Source organism: Schistocerca gregaria, chromosome 5 (assembly GCF_023897955.1).
Source record: "Schistocerca gregaria isolate iqSchGreg1 chromosome 5, iqSchGreg1.2, whole genome shotgun sequence".
NCBI lineage: Eukaryota > Metazoa > Arthropoda > Insecta > Orthoptera > Acrididae > Schistocerca > Schistocerca gregaria.
The window spans coordinates 455,285,395-455,306,973 of NC_064924.1; the positions used below are offsets into that span (position 1 = coordinate 455,285,395).

General features: G+C 39.0%; 1 protein-coding gene across 2 annotated transcripts in view; it reads left to right on the forward strand.

Moving 5' to 3' along the window:
• Positions 1-21,579, forward strand: part of LOC126272968 (2',5'-phosphodiesterase 12-like) — a 173,997-nt gene that overhangs the window by 124,254 nt on the left and 28,164 nt on the right. Inside the window, exons 6-7 of one of the 2 annotated variants that reach the window (XM_049976299.1) lie at positions 162-282; positions 9,445-9,596. In XM_049976299.1, the coding sequence (XP_049832256.1) occupies positions 162-282; positions 9,445-9,596 (273 nt within the window). The remainder of the gene's footprint in view (positions 1-161; positions 283-9,444; positions 9,597-21,579) is intronic. The other variant, XR_007549289.1, reaches the window with a different exon arrangement.

A 21,579-nucleotide genomic window follows, 5' to 3' on the forward strand; every position in this document is an offset into this window, starting at 1 on the left:
CTTATTACTGTAAGAGAGGCAGGCCACACATTAAGACATCCACTGCCCTAGAGAAAGGTATGGCACTGCATTTTAACATATCGGCAGCAGTCAAAGGATCTGTATTATTAATAAAGTTATTTTTATTAATAACAGAACTGTTTTCATTCCTCTTTTGACAGATGCCAGAAAAGAAAATTGCTACAATTTTGTGTGGTGATTTCAACAGTACACCCGACAGCTGTGTGTATGAACTGATGATTAACCAGTCTATAGGAGAAAATCATCCTTGCTGGTCAGAAGGTAAACATCATTCATTCGTGTCATGAATACGAGTCATGGGTATCAAATACTTGGAAAAATGCTGATTTGTAATTTGTGTGTGTGTGTGTGTGTGTGTGTGTGTGTGTGTGTGTGTGTGTGTGTGCGTACATGATAGCGCTGTGTTTATTGTTATTGATGAAGACAGCAATGACAGTCGTTCTTTACTTCTTGATCTATGGCACCATTAAACTCTATTTACTCATGAACTAGGAGAGATATGACTCCTCTCCAGGATTAAGAAATATTTTCAAAGACTTACTATGTTTAGTGCCTGTCAATTTGTAAAATCTAACAATGGAAAATCCACTATTCAATAACAATAACAATATGAATTAGATGATGGAAAATTTTAAATAAGGAATAGGATATATTGCTACTTACCACATAGAGGAAGTGATGAACAGCAGACAGGCACTTTAAAGTAATTTTAAAAGTAGGCTAAGCTTTGGGACACAGTCTTTCAGATGTAGGAAAAAAAACTATCGCACACATGGTCAGTGTCATTTCCAGGCAAAAAGGTATTAGAAAAATGCGGAAGTATTTTGAGCAATAGGAGGTATGTATGCAGATGTGTGTTTGGTCAAATTGGGCCCTACTTTGAAAATGATCATCAGTAATTGAATAAATTTGGTAAGTGCACAAATTTGCTGCATTTCCCCCTTTTTTTCCATGCCACCTATAATCACTGAATTGATCATTTATGGCGAGACTTGTCTCAAGTTAAAGGCATAGACCAAGATCAGAAGCAGTCATGCACTTACATGCCACAACAAATAGTACATTGATATAGTATGGAAAGTCACTGCAGAAAGTAAATAATTTAGGAATGGAGGTAACAGCTCACTGAATAGATGAGGCATTGAGTCATCAACAGGCACACCAAAAAGGATGAGAACTTCACTGCCTTTTGGACAAATCCTTGAGGGGTGGGGTGGGGATGAGAGAGAGAGATAGAGTGCTCTACATTTAGCCATCTGAATACACAATGCCGGGACCGTAGTTCTGCAGAGACTCTGTAAAGATCAGAAACGACCTATGTATACTTGTGTATTTACTTTATACTTGCCAGTGGATCCTACAAAGACATCTCTAAACTTGCAGTCTCCATACTCTCAGAGACTCGACTCACCCATCTCCGCTGCTGCTCATTTAATTGAAAACTCATTACTTGGGTCTGTTTTTGGGTATTAGTGGACTATATCAATGTAGAAAGGAGAGCAAATACACTAGTTCACTAGTGTAACTGAGGACTCACACCACTGTTGCTGCATATGCATCCAAATAAAAAAAAAGATATTGACCACAGAGAGGAGGCACAATCAAAAAGACTGCTAAAATGCTTACTTATAAGCTTTTCGACAAATCTCTTCTTCCAAAGAAGAAAACATACACACTCACAGAAGTGAGCGCACCCCCTCCCCCCCCCCCCCCCCCCCTTTGCGATCACTCACACACACACACGAGACCCAACTGTGCTTGCATCTGATGTGTACAGCAATCCTTTGGGATGGTTGGTGGGTGTGAGGAGGAAACATGGTATGGGGAGAGGTAGTTGTAGTAGGGTAGGGGTGGAGGAAGATGCATTTGCTGCCTGTGGTAGTGTGCAGGGGAATGCTGCAGTGAGGATAGGGCTGTTAGGTGCAGCTTTGGGACTGATGTGCAGAGCATAGACACATATAACAGAAGAAGTACTCACACTAGCTTTCAAGCCCTTGCTCTTTTTCTAGCACAAGAACACACACAACCCTACAGACAGTATTTATGTATGTATGTATGTATACGTGTATGTTGTTGTGGTCTTCAGTCCTGAGACTAGTTTGATGCAGCAGCCATGCTACCCTATCCTGTGCAAGTTTCTTCACCTCCCAGTACCTACTGCAACCTAAACCCTTCCGAATCTGCTTAGTGTATTCATCTCTTGGTCTCCCTCTACGATTTTTACCCTCCATGCTGCCCTCCAATGCTAAAATTTGTGATCCCTTGATGCCTCAAAACATGTCCTACCAACCAGTCCCTTCTTTTTGTCAAGTTGTGCCACAAACTCGTCTTCTCACCAATTCTATTCAATGCCTCCTCATTAGTTATGTGATCTACCCATCTAATCTTCAGCATTCTTCTGTAGCACCACATTTCGAAAGCTTCTATTCTCTTCTTGTCCAAACTATTTATTGTCCATGTTTCACTTCCATACATGGCTACACTCCATACAAATACTTTCAGAAACGACTTCCTGGCACTTAAACCTATACTCGATGTTAACAAATTTCTCTTCTTCAGAAACGCTTTCCTTGCCATTGCCAGTCTACATTTTATATCCTCTCTACTTCGACCATCATCAGTTATTTTACTCCCCAAATAGCAAAACTCCTTTACTACTTTAAGTGTCTCATTTCCTAATCTATTTCCCTCAGCATCACCTGACTTAATTCGACTACATTCCATTATCCTCGTTTTGCTTTTGTTGATGTTCATCTTATATCCTCCTTTCAAGACACTGTCCATTCCGTTCAACTGCTCTTCCAAGTCCTTTGCTGTCTCTGACAGAATTGCAATGTAATCGGCGAACCTCAAAGTTTTTATTTCTTCTCCATGGATTTTAATACCTTCTCAGAATTTTTCTTTTGTTTCCTTTACTGCTTGCTCAGTATACAGATTGAATAACATTGGGGAGAGGCTACAACCCTGTCTCACTCCCTTCCCAACCACTGCTTCCCTTTCATGCCCCGCGACTCTTATAACTGCCATCTTGTTTCTGTACAAATTGTAAATAGCCTTTTGCTCCCTGTATTTTACCCCTGCCACCTTTAGAATTTGAAAGAGAGTATTCCAGTCTACATTGTCAAAAGCTTTCTCTAAGTCTAGCAATGCTAGAAATGTAGATTTGCCTTTCCTTAATTTTTCTTCTAAGTCGTAAGGTCAGTATTGCCTCACGTGTTCCAATATTTCTACGGAATCCAAACTGATCTTCCCCGAGGTCGGCTTCTACTAGTTTTTCCATTCATCTGTAAAAAATTCGTGTTAGTATTTTGCAGCTGTGGCTTATTAAACTGATAGTTCGGTAATTTTCACATCTGTCAGCACCTGCTTTCTTTGGGATTGGAATTATTCTATTCTTCTTGAAGTCTGAGGCTATTTCACCTGTCTCATACATCTTGCTCACCAGATGGTAGAGTTTTGTCAGGACTGGCTCTCCCAAGGCCGTCAGTAGTTCTAATGGAATGTTGTCTACTCCCGGGGCCTTGATTCGGCTCAGGTCTTATAGTGCTCTGTCAAACTCTTCATGTGTATGCATGTAAAGGTATAGGTGTAGGCATAGGTATGAGGTTGGGTGTCCCTCTTAAGTCATCAGTCATGTTTTCTCTGGTGTTTCAGCAGGTATTTGTAATTTAATTTTTGCAATGTAGATCTGTAGTCAGCCCAAACAAATACTGGTCACTGTGTCTTTCATGTGAAGCTCAGTGTCAGTGGAATGTGTTGATTTGTTTCTCATTACAAAAGAAAATATTTTTAAAGTGAAAACTCACATTGCATTTCGATAGAGCGGTCCCAAATTAGTCTAGAGTGATATTGTTTTATTAGTATATATTAATGGGAACATGAAACCATAATGAATAATCAGTACTACAGCAGTGACCAAGTAGAGCCGCTGCATGGCGGTAGCCATCAACTCGGGCGAGGGTGGCATGAGAGTCACTGTAGGTGTTTTATCATGTTTTATTGTTCCTGTTAATATGTACTGACAAAACAAATATTGCACTAGACTGACTTAGGACTAGATGGGCACATAAAATTTCGCTTACATAAAATTTCGCTTTAAATTTAATTTAATATTTATTTATTTTTTATAATAGGGAAAAAAACAAAGTTTTTTGTCAATGCTGGATGTCGCATGAAAGACATAATGGCAGTGTTTGTTTGGGCTGACTCAAACTACACATTGCAAAAACATAATTGCAGATATCTACCAAAACACCAGACAAAATATGGCTGACAACTCTTTCGAGGGACATCGGGTATATGTATGTATATAAAACTTTTTTTAAAATTGCTGTAAATTTATTTTAATAATTAATCTATATCCAGAGAATGCCTAAGAATTGAATTTGCATAAAGCATTTTTGACATATTACTGAGTCTATGACAACAGTACTAGAAAGCAGGACATAAGGACGAAGTCTATTTTGTAAATTGTGATTAATTACTAAAATAATTTTACAGTAGTTTTTGAGAAAGATAAGTGATGTTCTATGCCCTATTTTTGTTTAATGCAGCACAGTATGTTTTCTCATAGTGGAGGTTGAATAAACGAGAGTAGAACTATTTTGTTGGCATCAGAAGAGCTTCGTTAATTTTTCATTTAAACTGTGGGTTATAACTTTGAACTTCACTCTTCCTCATGTGAGCACATTCCTCTTATGAGCACATTTGCAATTGTATACATTATACCACTTAATATATATCTTATGCCTTCCACAGCCTCATAAAACACAGCTTCATTAGAGGCCATCTGATCGTGACAATCGCTCACTTTTGGCTTGTCAGTGCTACTTTACAATAGGAACGTCATGTACTCAACTTCCGTATTAAGTCTTGACTAATCTTGCACTCCAACACGCTTTAGTAAGAGAGAACAAGTCAACAAGTAGGAAGCTGCTATATCACTGACTTAAAATTGGCTCCGTGATATCTGGTGTGTGCAACCCTTAACACTAAACTCATACTCACTCTATTTCTGATCTCTGGTACTGTGGGGTGTGGGGCTGTATCTGGTGAAGTAGGTGAGAGGGAGAAAAGAGGTGGAGAATGGGTAGGAAGGTTGGGGAAGGTGATTCACAGCTCAGAGGGAGGCAGCACATGTGTGAGATAGGCGTGCGGCAGGGAGAGGCACTAGGTGCCCGGTACAGGAATGTTACACATTGGCATTGGAGCTGGTGAGTTTGTGGAGTGCACAATGATGATGACAATGATGTGGGGAAGTAGACTGGAAGGGGATGACAGAGCGAGGAAAGAGAGACTGTTGAGAAGATGGAATGGGTGCAGAGGGTTAGTGAAGAGTTAGGCCTGGAGGATTTCGTTAATGAAGAGTGGGTTGCAAGGATAACTCACATCTGTGTAGATCAGAAAAGCTGGTGGGAGGGAGGGGGGGTAGGGTTCAGGGAAGGGGGGGGGGAGGAGGATCCAGAAGGCATGGGTTGTGAAGCAGCTACTGTTATAGAGCATGTTGTGCTCGGCAATGCGTTGGGCCAGTAGGTGGTCGTCTATGCTCTTGGTCACAATTTGGTGGTGGACATTCATTCTGGTGGACAGTTGATTCATGGTCATGCCCACATAAAATGCTGTGCATAAATTCGAGCAGAGCTGGTATATGACATCGCTGGTTTCACAGGGGGCCCTTCCTGTAATTGAATAGGAACAGCTTGTGACAGGACTGGAGTAGGATGGGCTGGGTGGATGAATCAGGCAGGCCTTGCAACTGGGCCTTCCACTGAGATATGTCCCATCTGGTAAGGGGCAGGAAGTAGAGTGTCATAGAGATGGACCAGAATTTTTTGTCCTCATTGCAGATATGGTGTCCAAGGTTGACCAGACTATGTGGGAGCAATTTTTTTGAGTGGAAGGATGACAGCTACCAAAATGCTCATACTCTTGACGGATAGTGATCTTGATCTGGACAGATGTAGGGATGGAGCAATCAAGAGGGGTGGAGATCTTTTTTTACACAGGTAACATGGATGGAGGAGGATCAGAGAAAGCAAATGAAAGATAAGGTGTTTTAGATGGAGAGGAATGAGGATAATGTGTTTTGGCCAAGGGCCCAGATCATGAAAATATCATCAGTGTACCTGAACCAGACAGTGGGCGGCATAGGAGGGTGCCACGCAGGTGACCTTAGCCATACCACAGATTTGCATATACATCTTCCACTCAAAGGAGAAGTAGTTAGGTGTGAAGATGTAATTTGTATGATGTATAAGGAATCAGGTGGTAGATTTGGAGTCTGAAGAAGTTTGGTAGGTGTAGATAGTGTTCGGCAGCAGCAAGACAGTGGACATGGTTAATATTGGTGTAAAGGTCCGTGGCATCAATGGTGACAAGTAGGGATCCAGGTGGAATGGGGTGGATATGGTCAAATGTTGAAGAAGAACATGGTTAATATTTTTATGTGCAATTAGTATGAGGTGTTGGTCGTTGAGAATGGATATTATGGATATTCTTTCAGTAGGAGCACAGTAACCAGCTACAATGTGATGCCCAGCATTGTTAGTTTTATGGATTTTGGGAAGATTGTAGAAGGCGTGTGTGCAGTTGGTCATTGAGATGAGAAGGGAGATGGATTCAGTGGAAAGTTTCTGGGGATGGGTCTAAGAATTTGAGTAAGCATTTGACATTGTTGGACTTCTAGAATGGGATCAATATGGCAGGGCTTGTTGGAGGAAGAGTCAGACAGGTGACATATGTTACTCTTTTTGTGTGTTATTTGTCCATTGCAGTAGAGCCACCCAATATACTTTTGATATACAGGGTATTACAAAAAGGTATGGCCAAAATTTCAGGAAACATTCCTCACACACAAAGAAAGAAAATATGTTATGTGGACATGTATCCGGAAACGCTTACTTTCCATGCTAGAGCTCATTTTATTACTTCTTTTCAAATCACATTAATCATGGAATGGAAACACACAGCAACAGAATGTACCAGCGTGACTTCAAACACTTTGTTACAGGAAATGTTCAAAATGTCCTCCGTTAGCGAGGATACATGCATCCACCCTCCGTCGCATGGAATCCCTGATGCGCTGATGCAGCCCTGGAGAATGGCGTATTGTATCACAGCCGTCCACAATACGAGCACGAAGAGTCTCTACATTTGGTACCGGGGTTGCGTAGACAAGAGCTTTCAAATGCCCCCACAAATGAAAGTTAAGAGGGTTGAGGTCAGGAGAGCGTGGAGGCCATGTAATTGGTCCACCTCTACCAATCCATCGGTCACCGAATCTGTTGTTGAGAAGCGTTTGATCACTTGGACTGAATTGTGCAGGAGCTCCATCGTTCATGAACCACATGTTGTGTCGTACTTGTAAAGGCACATATTCTAGCAGCACAGGTAGGTATCCCATATGAAATCATGATAACTTGCTCCATTGAGTGTAGGTGGAAGAACATAGAGCCCAAACTAAAATGAGCTCTAACATGGAAATTAAGCATTTCCGGACACATGTCCACATGACATCTTTTCTTTATTTGTGTGTGAGGAATGTTTCCTGAAAGTTTGGCCGTACCTTTTTGTAACACCCTGTAGATAGTAATAAGTGAATCATATATTAAACCATTAGATGTGATTGGAATGTATAATAATTGTATCATGAATAAATAGAAGAAACACAGAATATCTATAAATCTTGAAAGGGAATTAGATCCCACATCTTTAAATTATTAAATGTTAAATTTAATATTACCATAGGAAAATGTGTAATATAGCACATTTTGTGACAGCTGTTCATATCAAACTCCCATGAATGATGCTTGTATCCTGCTGAATAACTGACATAAATTACCAGTTGTTAATATAAAAAATGAGTAAGCATGCACCACATCACAGAGAAATGTTTGACATTATATTGAATGACTGGGAGAGTTTGGACGTACCAAGAGGCTATCCACGAATGATGCTGTTTGTCACAGGAAGGCTGCACAGTTAGAGGACTGTAACAATGATTGGCGCAGGGACTGACAGTTAACCCTGAATGTAAATAAATGGCATGTTTTTCATGTAAATAGGTGACGAGGTAATTGGTGACAAATTACTGGAAACAGTAACTACCTTAAAATATTTAGCAGTAACCATTTGAAGTGACGTAAAGTGGAATGATCACATAAAACAAGTAATAGGTAAAGAAGATGTCAGGTTGAGTCACATTGGGAGAATCATTCATTGGGAGAATCATAAGGAAGTGTAATTTATCCACAAAAGAAGTAGATTACAAAACACTCATTCAACCAATTCTTGGCTATTGTTCATTAGTCATCTGGGAGCTTTACAAAGTGGGATAAATAGAAGAGAGAGAGAGAGATTATTCAGTGAAAAATGGCACATTTCATTAAGAGATCATTGATTTGGTGCAAGAGCATTATAGAGACGCTCTGCAAAAATCCAGTGTCATTAGCTTCAAGAGGGAAATCGTACATGACAGGCTTATTTTTGAAATTTTGAGAGCATGCGTTCCAGGAACAGTCAAGCAACATGTTACTTCCTCCCATTTACATCTCATGGAATGACCACAGTGGGGAAAAAACAGGAATGATAGAGGACATACAGAGATTTACTGATAACCATTTTTCTCACATGCTGTTTCTGAATGGAACAGGGAAGGACAGAAAAGACTGGTAATGGAAGTTCCCTCTGTCACACAGCATAAGTTAGCTTTTGGAGTCTAGATGTAGGTGTCTTTTCCCTCTCCGCTGTCAAATTGCCCCCTATTATCACCTCAACAGTTAAATTTATTTTGAGTTTCAGTGGGAATAAGAAGTGAAATCATAGTACTTTGTGAGGAATACATGTTTTACCTACTGTGGAACATAAATTTGAGACATTCAAACAAAAACAAATGGTCTCACAGTCTGATTACATATAATTCCCGGTCTCCTGCATTCACTTCTAATACAAGGTAGTCCTTATTACTAGATGCTTTGTGATTATAAATACTGTTTGTAATTAGTACATTTTTGGTCATACATCAAATTTGAATCTCCCTTTCATTTTCAGTCAGAAATATATAGACTTTGGAGAACTGTGCATATCTGTAAGTAACTGCACTTTGTATAAGAAGACCAGATAGCATTAATGGACACACAGTCTGCTGACATGTATGAAGTTATTTTTGAAAGGAGTACTTTGTGTGCCTGAAAAGTCACAATAATGTTTGTCCAATTGTGTTACAAACTGCTTATTAATTCTTTGAAACTGTTATTGGCAGGTAGAGATTATTATAAAAAAATTTCAAACTTGATGTCTAATTGGTAACTGTGGTTACAGTAAGCCAATGTCAATTTTCATTATACATGCTCTGATATCTGTAATCAGTAATTATTTCCCATATTCAATATTTACTCATTAGTAACACATTTTATTATTTTACAGAAGAAAATAAAGACATAAAAGGCATAAATTTATCACACAATTTCAATTTTGGAAGTGCTTATGGGACACCAGACTTCACAAATTATACCCATGACTTCATTGGTTGTTTAGATTATATATTTCACCAGAAAGACGCTTTACAGATTTTGCAGGTAAGATCATGTATGAATGGTAGTGAAGTCCTAACATGTTGTGAAAGGCTAAATTTTTGTCTTAATAACCTGTGGTGCTATAGAAAGAAAATGATAAAAATATTCCATAGAATCTTCTGAGCAAGATGACATTATAGTAAGTCTTATAGAATCTTTAATCTTCCTCTTCTTGTTTTCCACAAATTTTTCATTTCTTTAAAGATACATGTGCAAATGCTTCTTTAATAATGTAAGTACAGTTGCCAGAGACATAAGTTAAAGGAATAAATTAATAATGCCTGTTACTGTGAAACACATGAGAAAGGTAGCAAGGACTCATTTCCAGTCTTTTGCATTTCATCTTAGTGCTCTGTTTATCCTGTGTCTGTACTTGTTTCCCATTGATTTATCCTTGCTACAGGTATAGTTGTATCACATTTTACCATAACGTAGCCTACTTTTAGCAGATAGAATTTAAATTCAGATTACAATAAAATGACTTTTTAATGGGTGATTGTTTGTGCACTATTATACTTTGTGATATCCAGTTCGTGACTAGCAGTACCAGGGCTTAGAACTTCTAAATAGCTAACAATGTAAGAAATAACTTCAGTTGTTGCAGTTATGACTTCCTTTGCACACTATGTGGTTTGTTTGTGGATACAGGAGGGATGAACAGATACCATTCATGAACAGATAATTCAGATATTAATTTATTTTACATATGATATCAAATGGAAAAGTAATACATAATTTTGTTGCTGTAGGGGCAACATAATTTAAATGTAGAAAGATATACTGATACAAGACATTTATAAATCTGTGACTCTTCAGTACAATGTCTGTTCAGACATTGGTGACAATGAAAGTCCATAAATGTTATTCAACAGGCTGGAGCTCTGGAGAGGAGTTGCTCGCATCTAATTCACAGCACCATAATCGCTTGTAGCAGGGCCCTCATGCCATGGTGGTGGCTCTGGGAAACATGATGGCATAACTAGTGGTGTGCATATTTGAAAGTGCAGCTGACTGGATAACAGTCAGTACAACAGTTGCCAGCTATTGAAGATAACAGTAACAATGTACTGATCTTGAGATGCTTCATACTGAACTTGTTTGAAGACAGTATTCGATTGTGTCTGGAAATTGAGATAGTTTCCAGACTAGATTTGTTAGTTATTATGTAGCCCCCTGGAATTTTTTAAAGAAGAGATTTCATCTCCTTTACCTTATATTTCAAAATGTATATAATAATTCAGAGGTTGGCATCACAATCCTCTCAGAAAATCTTTATGCTTTGGACACTTTCTAAGTTATATTCAATTTAGGTCTGCAAACCCATAGTGAAAATGCTGTAATCTTATATCTTTTTTTGTGATAATATTCGGCTCTTGTGGAATTCACAGTCTAGGAGTTGATTTAAAGAAATCACAGTAATTGTCATTTTAAATATTTTTTGAACCTCATAAAAATAAGAAGGTTAAGACATGCAAAAGGTACACATTTTGTAGAACCTGTGCCATACGTAAAAAGATAGTGAAATTTGTGAATTATTTGTTGATCTGAAGCATGCATTATAAATGAAATTTTGTTGTTCACCATGACCTGCACCAAAAGTGTTTATTTGCCAGACCAATATTCGGGCATGTAGTTGATTATCAGTGACATAAATTGTGCATGCCTTCATCAATAGATGCACCTGTTAGGTGTAAAATCTTTATTTTTATTGTAAATGGTGCAAATCTCTGCAGTATACAGGTTATTTCCTGAACTTATTACATAACTGTAAAATGCGAAACACAGTGAAACTGACCATCTCTTTAACATATGTGTAGACACAATAACTAGACATTTTCTTCTGTCACTTGTGTGTGAAGTGCAGTGTCAATTGACTCAGCCATTCTTCTGGGCCATATCAGACACTTCTGTTGCAGTAAGAAAACAAATAAACAAGTGCAGCTTGTGGTGTACAACAAGATGTCCTTTATCAAATACATACAAGCTGTGGAGCACCCAGTGTACAAGATTCTTCAATAAAGAATGTATGTAATGAGAAGTTACTACATTCTAATTGTCGTATTTTCCTAATACATGAAATTCCTTAATGAAACATCAAAATCACTTCATAATTTAATGAAATTCCTATGAATTTTCAAATGTCTTTGATGCAAACAATTAAAGGTGATATAATTGTGCAAAAAGTAATTTTTGTAGTTCAGAATTTTTCTTCCAAAATGTGAATATATTAATAAGTTTTTGGTCCTGTCTTGAAGCAAGGAAGGAAGAAAGGAAGATTAGGGCTTAGCACCTAGAGATAGTTGAAAATGGAGGAGGGAAATTGATTGTGTCCTTTTCAAAGAAACTGTCTCAAAATTTGGCTTAAGTAATTGAAAGAAACAATAGAGAACCGAAATCTTGGTAGCCAGGCAGAGTCTGAACTGCTGTCTTCATGAATATGAGTCCAGTATCTTGGCAGCTCCTAAAGCACCATAGTGAAATGCTGATGATTTTATGTTGTGTTAATCCTAAGAGGACTTAGTTCCACTTTGTGATTTAACATTGAAATAAGAGAATTGTCAAGAATATTTATTAAAATGTGAATGCATCTTAAGCCTGCAAATACAGTTTTCAGTATTTTTATGTAATAAATAAGGCTGTATATTTGCAGGTAGCCTTTTTTGAAGTCTCCATCTTAGTTAAAAAGTTTTGTTATATTCCTGTGAAGCTAATTGTAGTATCTGTGTAATATTAAATAATTCTCCCTCATTCTTTTAGATGATGGCTTGCTGTAGATGGGTATTTTCCAAATCTTACAGGAGCACACTTCAGAGTTAGGATTTACTCATTGCAAAAACAAAGTCCATCATTCTCAAAAGGGCGCATTTTATACCTAAAAGCCAGCATTCACTGCCACGGCAAATTATTTTTCTCATTTCCATCATATATTCGTACTTGTTCTGATCCTTTTATAATGTATCTGTTAGTGTACGCATACCTTTATGCTTTGTAAATCCCTATTCTCATCATAGGTCCTCCAACCCATCTGGTTGTGCAAGCTGGCTTGTGCTCATGCCTCAGAAATAACAACCATTTGGCTCATGATTTGGAAAGGGCAGGGGATGGGACGGGGGACGTGAGAAAGAATTGGAACAAAGCAGCAGTGAGCAAATAGTTGGTTCACAGTGAATAATGGGAGGGGATAGGAGGGAAGGGAAGGAAGAACTGGAACAAGACAGCTCAGCATGAGAAATGTTGTCAACAAATTTATTTTACAGCTGCCATTGGAGATGTATTGTTCCATGATGCCTAATTAATGAATTTCATACAAAATTTATTTCCTAAAACTGTTGCAGTGATGATAAATGACAATGAAATGAAACTCAAATTTCATTTAATTGATGAGGCAAAGAATTGGGACAGCCTAATACAAAACATGATGTTTGTTGTGATTGGTGCAGCCTTATGATGAATGTCATTTTCAGTCAAAGTTTAAATCAAAGTCAAAATGTATTTCATGACTATTTTATTCACACATTAAACATAGAAACAATGCATGTCAATGAGGACTACTTATTTTGCTTTTAAAGCATCAATGTCTGTTAACACTTTCTGAGCACTGCTAAGTGAAAGAGAAGCTTTTAAATTGAAGTCTTTTTCTGTGGGTAGATTTCATTCTCTTGCCTGCAGAGAAAAGTTGCTCACACAGACATGTAGGTCCAGACATATACATAATCATAGCTGCAAACTTATGATGATGTGGAAATTTATGTTTTAACATATGTGTAGACACAATAACTAGACATTTTCTTCTGTCACTTGTGTGTGAAGTGCAGTGTCAATTGACTCAGCCATTCTTCTGGGCCATATCAGACACTTCTGTTGCAGTAAGAAAACAAATAAACAAGTGCAGCTTGTGGTTACAACAAGATGTCCTTTATCAAATACATACAAGCTGTGGAGCACCCAGTGTACAAGATTCTTCAATAAAGAATGTATGTAATGAGAAGTTACTACATTCTAATTGTCGTATTTTCCTAATACATGAAATTCCTTAATGAAACATCAAAATCACTTCATAATTTAATGAAATTCCTATGAATTTTCAAATGTCTTTGATGCAAACAATTAAAGGTGATATAATTGTACAAAAAGTAATTTTTGTAGTTCAGAATTTTTCTTCCAAAATGTGAATATATTAATAAGTTTTTGGTCCTGTCTTGAAGCAAGGAAGGAAGAAAGGAAGATTAGGGCTTAGCACCTAGAGATAGTTGAAAATGGAGGAGGGAAATTGATTGTGTCCTTTTCAAAGAAACTGTCTCAAAATTTGGCTTAAGTAATTGAAAGAAACAATAGAGAACCGAAATCTTGGTAGCCAGGCAGAGTCTGAACTGCTGTCTTCATGAATATGAGTCCAGTATCTTGGCAGCTCCTAAAGCACCATAGTGAAATGCTGATGATTTTATGTTGTGTTAATCCTAAGAGGACTTAGTTCCACTTTGTGATTTAACATTGAAATAAGAGAATTGTCAAGAATATTTATTAAAATGTGAATGCATCTTAAGCCTGCAAATACAGTTTTCAGTATTTTTATGTAATAAATAAGGCTGTATATTTGCAGGTAGCCTTTTTTGAAGTCTCCATCTTAGTTAAAAAGTTTTGTTATATTCCTGTGAAGTTAATTGTAGTATCTGTGTAATATTAAATAATTCTCCCTCATTCTTTTAGATGATGGCTTGCTGTAGATGGGTATTTTCCAAATCTTACAGGAGCACACTTCAGAGTTAGGATTTACTCATTGCAAAAACAAAGTCCATCATTCTCAAAAGGGCGCATTTTATACCTAAAAGCCAGCATTCACTGCCACGGCAAATTATTTTTCTCATTTCCATCATATATTCGTACTTGTTCTGATCCTTTTATAATGTATCTGTTAGTGTACGCATACCTTTATGCTTTGTAAATCCCTATTCTCATCATAGGTCCTCCAACCCATCTGGTTGTGCAAGCTGGCTTGTGCTCATGCCTCAGAAATAACAACCATTTGGCTCATGATTTGGAAAGGGCAGGGGATGGGACGGGGGACGTGAGAAAGAATTGGAACAAAGCAGCAGTGAGCAAATAGTTGGTTCACAGTGAATAATGGGAGGGGATAGGAGGGAAGGGAAGGAAGAACTGGAACAAGACAGCTCAGCATGAGAAATGTTGTCAACAAATTTATTTTACAGCTGCCATTGGAGATGTATTGTTCCATGATGCCTAATTAATGAATTTCATACAAAATTTATTTCCTAAAACTGTTGCAGTGATGATAAATGACAATGAAATGAAACTCAAATTTCATTTAATTGATGAGGCAAAGAATTGGGACAGCCTAATACAAAACATGATGTTTGTTGTGATTGGTGCAGCCTTATGATGAATGTCATTTTCAGTCAAAGTTTAAATCAAAGTCAAAATGTATTTCATGACTATTTTATTCACACATTAAACATAGAAACAATGCATGTCAATGAGGACTACTTATTTTGCTTTTAAAGCATCAATGTCTGTTAACACTTTCTGAGCACTGCTAAGTGAAAGAGAAGCTTTTAAATTGAAGTCTTTTTCTGTGGGTAGATTTCATTCTCTTGCCTGCAGAGAAAAGTTGCTCACACAGACATGTAGGTCCAGACATATACATAATCATAGCTGCAAACTTATGATGATGTGGAAATTTATGTTGAGGAAAATTTTTTACGGGTCTACAAAACTTATTTTATTTTGAAACTTATTACTCAACTGTCTGCCACACTGCAGATCTTTAAGTTCTAACTTTAACAATGTTATGAAAACGATAGCTGCAACTCACCATATAGCAGAGATGCTGAGCCACAGATGGGCACAATAAAAATACTGTCAGAAAGTGAGCTTTTGGCCAACAAGGCCTTTATCGAAAATAGACAACATACACACATACATACACCCATGCAAATGCAACTGACACACATATGACCACTGCTTCTGGGGGCTGAATCCAGACTATGAGTTCTAACTTTAGTTAGGGATCCTGCACTGATACTTTATGAATTGATTATTGTGTGTCTGACCCTGACTTTGAAGTTCCCAACCTGGTCACAGTGCTACTTTTCATCTACTTTAAAACAGTTACCCTCCACTTTAAATACTTTGCCATTAAAAATACATGCTTGCATTTCAAACCATGGAGACCTTAACATACTGTCACTACTCTGAAGACAATACAAAGTCTGCAGTTCCGATGTCCGACAGTCACATTGTAGCGGAGGTTGAGGCCTGGCGGGTATCGAGAAGAGAGGATATACTGAAGGGCGAGTTCCCATCTCCGGAGTTCGGATGGATTGGTGTTGGTGGGAAGTATCCAGATAACCCAGACGGTGTAACATTGTGCCAAGATGTGCTGGCTGTGCACCAAGGCATGTTTAGCCACAGGATGATCCTCATTACCAACAAACACTGTCTGCCTGTGTCCATTCATGCGAATGGACCGTTTGTTGCTGGTCATTCCCACATAGAAAGCGTCACAGTGTAGGCAGGTCAGTTGGTAAATCACGTGGGTGCTTTCACATGTGGCTCTTCCTTTGATCGTGTACACCTTCCGGGTTACAGGACTGGAGTAGGTGGTGGTGGGAGGGTGCATAGGACAGGTTTTACACCGGGGGCGGTTACAAGGGTAGGAGCCAGAGGGTAGGGAAGGTGGTTTGGGGATTTCATAGGGATGAACCAAGAGGTTACGAAGGTTAGCTGGACGGCGGAAAGACACTCTTGGGTGAGTGGGGAGGATTTCATGAAGGATGGATCTCATTTTGGGGCAGGATTTTAGGAAGTCGTATCCCTGCTGGAGAGCTACATTCAGAGTCTGATCCAGTCCCAGGAAGTATCCTGTCACAAGTGGGGCACTTTTAGGGTTCTTCTATGAGAGGTTCTGGGTTTGAGCGGATGAGGAAGTGGCTCTGGTTATTTGCTTCCAGGTTATCTGGATACTTCCCACCAACACCAACCCATCCGAACTCCGGAGATGGGAACTCGCCCTTCAGTATATCCTATCTTCTCGATATCTGCCAGGCCTCAACCTCCGCTAATTTCAAGTTGCCGCCGTTCATACCTCACCTGTCTTTCAACAACTTCTTTGCCTCTGTACTTCCGCCTTGACTGACATGTCTGCCCAAACTCTTTGCCTTTACAAATGTCTGCTTGTGTCTGTGTATGTGCGGATGGATATGTGTGTGTGTGCGAGTGTACACCTGTCCTTTTTTCCCCCTAAGGGAAGTCTTTCCGCTCCTGGGATTGGAATGACTCCTTACCATCTCCCTTAAAACCCACATCCTTTCGTCTTTCCCTCTCCTTCCCTCTTTCCTGAAGAAGCAACCGTCGGTTGCGAAAGCTAGAAATTCTGTGTGTGTGTTTGTGTGTTTTATTTATTGTGCCTATCTACCGGTGCTTTCCTGCTTGGTAAGTCTTGGAATCTTTGTTTTTAATATAACATGGATGTCATTTATATTGTTCTTATTATGCTGTATTATATTTTGCAGATGCTTGAAAGTGGCATAATGTCAGAAGTGTAATTGTAAAATAATATTGTTCTCATCATGCTGTATTATATTTTGCAGATGCTTGAAAATGGAATAATGTCAAATGTGTAATTGTAAAATAAAACACTAACAGCTGATGACTTAATTTAGACATCTAGAATTGTCGACGGTGGAGCTCAGAAATCCTTGAGCGAGTATAAACTTTTTCAATTAACAACTATTTCAATTTGCCTTTAAAAAGTCTTCCAAGGAGTTGCTTTACATTATTTTGCAACCTATATCTGTAGAGATGTATCACCTTGCTCAAAAGGTGCCTTATCTCTCCTGCTGTGGTCCCAACCCCACGCCTGTCCTCTTGCCACCCATTTCCTCTCTTCTCTCTCTCTCTCTCTCTCTCTCTCTCTCTCACACACACACACACACAAAAGTCACCCACACAGAAAAGTCACCCAGAACCCTGGGTCAGGGGAGACTTACTGGACAGGATGAGAAGGAAAGAGTGATTGTTTGGGACCGTGTTGTAGTGCTATTTCCCACCTGCGGAGTTCTGAGAAACGTGTCTGGAGGAAGAATCCAGACGGCGCATGTGGTGAAACAGGCACCGTGTCACAAGTGTCATGCTGTACATCATGCTCTGCAACAGGATATTGTGTGTTGCCTGTATACACACTCTGCCTATGCCCATTCATCCTTACCGATAACTGGGTGGTAGTCACGCCGATGTAAAAGTCTGAACAATTGATTGGCGATTCCACAGAGTGCTGACCTTCCTTCTAATAGTCTTAACAATGTTTACATAACAGCTGGTATATGACATGTAGTTTCACAGGTGGCTCTCCCTTTGACAGTATATGCTTTGCCACTTACAGGGACGGAATAGGTGGTGGTAGGAGGGTGCATAGGGCAAGTCTTGCACTGGGGACAGTCACAGGGGTAGGAGCAACAGGGTAGGGAGATGGGTGCAGAAGGAGCATAGGGTCTGGCAAGGATATCTCAGAGATTGGGATGGCAACAAAAAGCTATTCTGAGTGTGGTGGGAAAAATCTCAGGCAGAATGGATCTCATTTCAGGGCATGATTTTAGGAAGTCACAGTCTTGTCAAAGAAGCTGATTTAGCTGGTTGATACATTCAAGACCAGGATTAAAGTAGGTGACAAGTGATGTTTGCCTCAAGGCAAACGTATTTCTTCAGATGAGACTCTTTACAGCAATACACCTCCACTTCAGCCTTCACTAGGCATAATTATCCCAACAGCCTAGTTCAAAAACAGATTTTGTGAGTGATCACATCCAAAAAACAACTTTGGAGGACAGCACTTGTCACCCAGAATTATTCTGGTCTAGAATGTATCAATCAGCTACTTCGACAAGGCCATGGCTTTCTAAAATCATGCCCTGAAATGAGATCCAATCTGTCTGAGATTTTGCACACCACAGCCAGAATAGCTTTTTGTCACCCTCCCAATTCCTGCAATATTCTTGTCAGATCCTTTGCTCCTTCTGCACCCATCTCCTACCCCTGTGACCAACCCCACTGTAAGACTTGACCTATGACCCTCCTACCACCACCTATTCTAGCCCTGTAACTGCCAAAACATATACTACCAAAAGGAGAGACACCTGCGAAACTACATGCATAACAGCTGTTATGTAAACACAGTTCAGCATTTTACATCAGCATGATTACAGCTGGGATAGGTCTGTTTGCATTGCTCCTATTGAGGGGAATTTTACTTGCATAATTTAGAGATACAGAGTCATGGTCACAGAATGGGAACACTGCAACTTTGCATGTGTTTTCAGTGGTCTTGAAGTTTACAAAGATGTTATCTAAACATGCTTTGTTTCTTGTGGGCCTATCATTAACATGATGTAAATTGTATTGCCTTAGTAAGTTTTCCAGATGTGCAACACTACCCTTACATTTAGTAACATCAAAATCAGCATTCAAATCACCTCCTATTGCAATATCATAGTGTAGCCATTTAATATTACTTAACTCACTCAATAGCATGTCCATTTTTTCTAAAAATATGTTAATGCTTCCCTTTGGTGATCTGTACATGGATACTACTATTAGCTTATGACTATTAAAGATTATACCCATAACTTCAAAGTGCTGTTCATCACACAAGGAATTTATGTCTAGTTTGGTTATTGTACAATTGAGTGACTGGCTGGAATAAATTGCCATACCACCTCTAATGTGCTCTTTCCTACAGTAGCTATTTACTATACTAAAATTGTCAAATTTGGCAACTGCAAGTTCATTCTCAATAGCCCAGTCTTCACTCAGACAAAAAATATCAAACTGGTTATCAAGACCAAACTCATTTATGATAAGTTCTTTATCTTTCAGTCCTTGAACGTTAAGGTAACATATTTTAAGATCCATGCTCTTATTGCTAACACACTGAACACTATGGTGATTGGTTTTCAAACCTTTCTCAGGGCTTATCTTTTGGATTTCTGCCTCTTGTTGCCTTTTACTAAAATGTTGTATGCCTACTCTTCCCTCCTTGTGATGATATTGTAGATGAGGCTGCTACTACAGGAATTGATGGAACTGCTGTTATGGTGTGTGGAGGCACTGTTGTGGCACATGGTGACTAAGGAGATAAGGTGAAGGCTTCTTCTTCTGCTGCTGTTGAATCTTGCTGGTGAAGTGTGATAGGTACTGCTGCTGCTGCTGCTGTAGGCATTGTTGTGGCAACTGGTGACAGTGGAGATTTGGATGTTGCTTCATCGTCTGTTCGCGCGCGCACACACACACACACACACACACACACACACACACACACACACACACACACATATCCATCCATACATACACAGACACCCGGGATTGGAATGACTCCTTACCCTCTCCCTTAAAACCCACATCCTTTCATCTTTCCTTTTCCTTCCCTCTTTCCTGACGAAGCAGCCGCCGGTTGCGAAAGCTCGAAATTTAGTGTGTGTGTTATTTTATTGTGCCTGTCTACTGGCGCTTTCCCGCATGGTAAGTCTTGGAATCTTTGTTTTTAATATATTTTTCCCATGTGGAAGTTTCTTTCTATTTTATTTACATCATTAATTTGAACCCTATTTTATTTAACGTAAATTGATTCAGTTACAAATGACAAATCAATCCTAGTATGGCAGCTATGGTGTGAGTTGCTCATTAAACCAACCATACTGTGCAATCTACATGACTGCACCAGTTTGGCATTCAACAGTAGTGAAGTAATCCCATCTGCCACAACAAGGTTGTACCACATTAAATGAGAGAAAGCAATTTATAATTGTCCTGTGGCCAAAAACTACATAAAAAAGCAACTGAGATGGCATGAGACATGTTCAATACGTTGTCCACCATTTTCTGCCACAAGTCAAAATTGAGAAAGTGTGTTCCACAAACAATGGAGAAATATGGAAGAGAATGTCACAGACATAATACAGGATTTGGGGTGGACAACATTATAACAAATATGTTTCTCATTGCGACAGGGTCTTCTCACAAAATTTCAATCAGCAACTTCCTCCCACCAATGCAAAGATATTTTGTTGACGCCAACATACATAGGAAGAAATTATCATCATAATGAAATATGGAAAATCAGAGCTCCCATGGAAAGATATGGGTGTTCGTTTTCCCTGAGTGCTTTTGAGGGTGGAATAATAAAGAAATATTGTGAAGGTGGTTCGATGAACCATCTGCAAGGCCCTAGATTCTGACTTGCAGAGTATCAATGTAGAGGTAAATGAGATGTAAGTGAAATAGGAGAGTCTCAGGGAGTCACATTCAAAATGCACTACAGAATTTGTGCCTTCACATTTGTAATTGGGGCACTGGACACAGCATCTTTAAGATAACCCCACAGTCAAAGTCACACAGATTAAGATCAGGTGAACTGGATGGCTGGTTGAAAATTCTGGCATTTCCCCAATGCCTCTGCAAAAGCTACTGCCCTGGCTGTGAAGTGTGCACAGGAGCGCTGCCTTGCATAAAAATTATCCTAATTAAACAGCCTTGCTGTTTAAGGGTTGAAACAATGATAAAAAATTAATAATAATCTGTAATTCTGTGTACTGGCATGTCTACAGATATGGAAATGGGCTTCGTCTGTCCACAGAATGTTCCTTGGTCATTTGCTGTTCACTTCCATATGACAACGAAATTCTAGAGCAAATGTTTCTTTTACTGGCAAATCAACAGGAAGCAACTCCTGAACATGGGTAATTTTGTATGAATAGCAATGCAGGATATTTTGTAGAATTTTACGCACAGCACACACAGGCATGTCCAAAGTTTCGGCAACTACACATGCACTGTATGATTGCACTCCACCACCTGAACACTCCTGCAATGCTATGGCCACATCATCTACTGACGTCTTCTGATCAATTATTTTTCTCCGTCTACCACCTTGCACTTCAAAAGAACTTGCCTTTTCGAATTTCTTAATCATTTCCTC